The 1,013-nt window shown below is 45.0% G+C and overlaps 1 protein-coding gene across 12 annotated transcripts in view; it reads right to left on the bottom strand.

Moving 5' to 3' along the window:
- Nucleotides 1-7: 7 nt before the first annotated feature.
- LOC116392982 (unconventional myosin-IXAa-like) overlaps nucleotides 8-1,013 on the bottom strand; it is a 130,571-nt gene continuing 129,565 nt past the window's right edge. For all 12 annotated transcript variants that reach the window (XM_031864869.1, XM_031864885.1, XM_031864889.1 and 9 more), the window contains one exon: nucleotides 8-724. In XM_031864869.1, coding sequence (XP_031720729.1) covers nucleotides 413-724 — 312 coding nt within the window. In that variant the 3' untranslated portion in view covers nucleotides 8-412. The remainder of the gene's footprint in view (nucleotides 725-1,013) is intronic.

Genomic DNA, 1,013 nt, shown 5'->3' with positions numbered 1-1,013 from the left:
ACACACACACACACACACACACACACACACACACACACACACACACAGACAGACAGACAGACAGCAGGTTACGAGCTTATCTAAATTATTGTGATTACATTTTAAGTTTTGGGCGTTTCCTATAGCGTGTAATTTAGATTTAGTACGATGGACTGACCTTAAGTTCCTAATTGTCCTTCAAGATATTCCTACTAAAGATAAGCTAAATTTTGTCCTGACATGTAATACTCTATGTGTGTCACTGAAGGGTTCAATGTAACAGATTGCTGAGTAATGACATTCAGTAACACAGCTACCAGCTCAAACTGGAAACTTCATTTAATGGGAGGCCATCATCGAGAGATACATCCGCTATAATGACTAACTAATTCCATGTGCTTTGGTGGCTTGTGTTCAAACTTAATGTGACACATTAAACAAAACACTTCCAATGTCGTCTGAACAGTTCGACCACAGAGACGCCGTACTTTTCTTTCTGCAAACTCTCGACCTGCTCGGTGAGGATTCGCTCTTCCTGCTGCATCGCCTGTTGCTGCTGCTCGTTCAGCCCGGGCTCTGCTGCATCCTCTCCTCCTCCTCCTGTTCCTCCTTCTCCTTCTCCTCCTTCTCCTTCTCCTTCTCCTCCTTCTGCACTCTCTCCATCCATCACCACCAAAGGGTCCACTTTGGGGCTGAGAGGAGGCGATGGCGTGTGGGTGCTGCTTTGCTGAACACGGCCCTTGCTCTGCAAGTCCACACAAAAAAAAAAAATCACAGAGTAAGAGAGTGTCTCAGTGGAGGCTGACGAATAATAATGACAATATTTTGTTGTTGTTGTTGTTAACGGTGACAGCAATGGAGCACAGACAGCAGACTCGCTATAGACATGGATGGATGTGTTGACCACATTTGTAACAGAGGATGTATTGACAAGGATATAGCACAACATCACGGCTAAGAAACTATGAGGCCAGCTGAATATCACTGCACACACACACACACACACACACACACACACACACACACACACACAC

Source organism: Anarrhichthys ocellatus, unplaced genomic scaffold, assembly GCF_004355925.1.
Source record: "Anarrhichthys ocellatus isolate YVR2014 unplaced genomic scaffold, GSC_Weel_1.0 scaffold2, whole genome shotgun sequence".
NCBI lineage: Eukaryota > Metazoa > Chordata > Actinopteri > Perciformes > Anarhichadidae > Anarrhichthys > Anarrhichthys ocellatus.
Note: the sequence above shows the minus strand (reverse complement) of the source record. Positions and strands in the feature narration are given on the sequence as shown.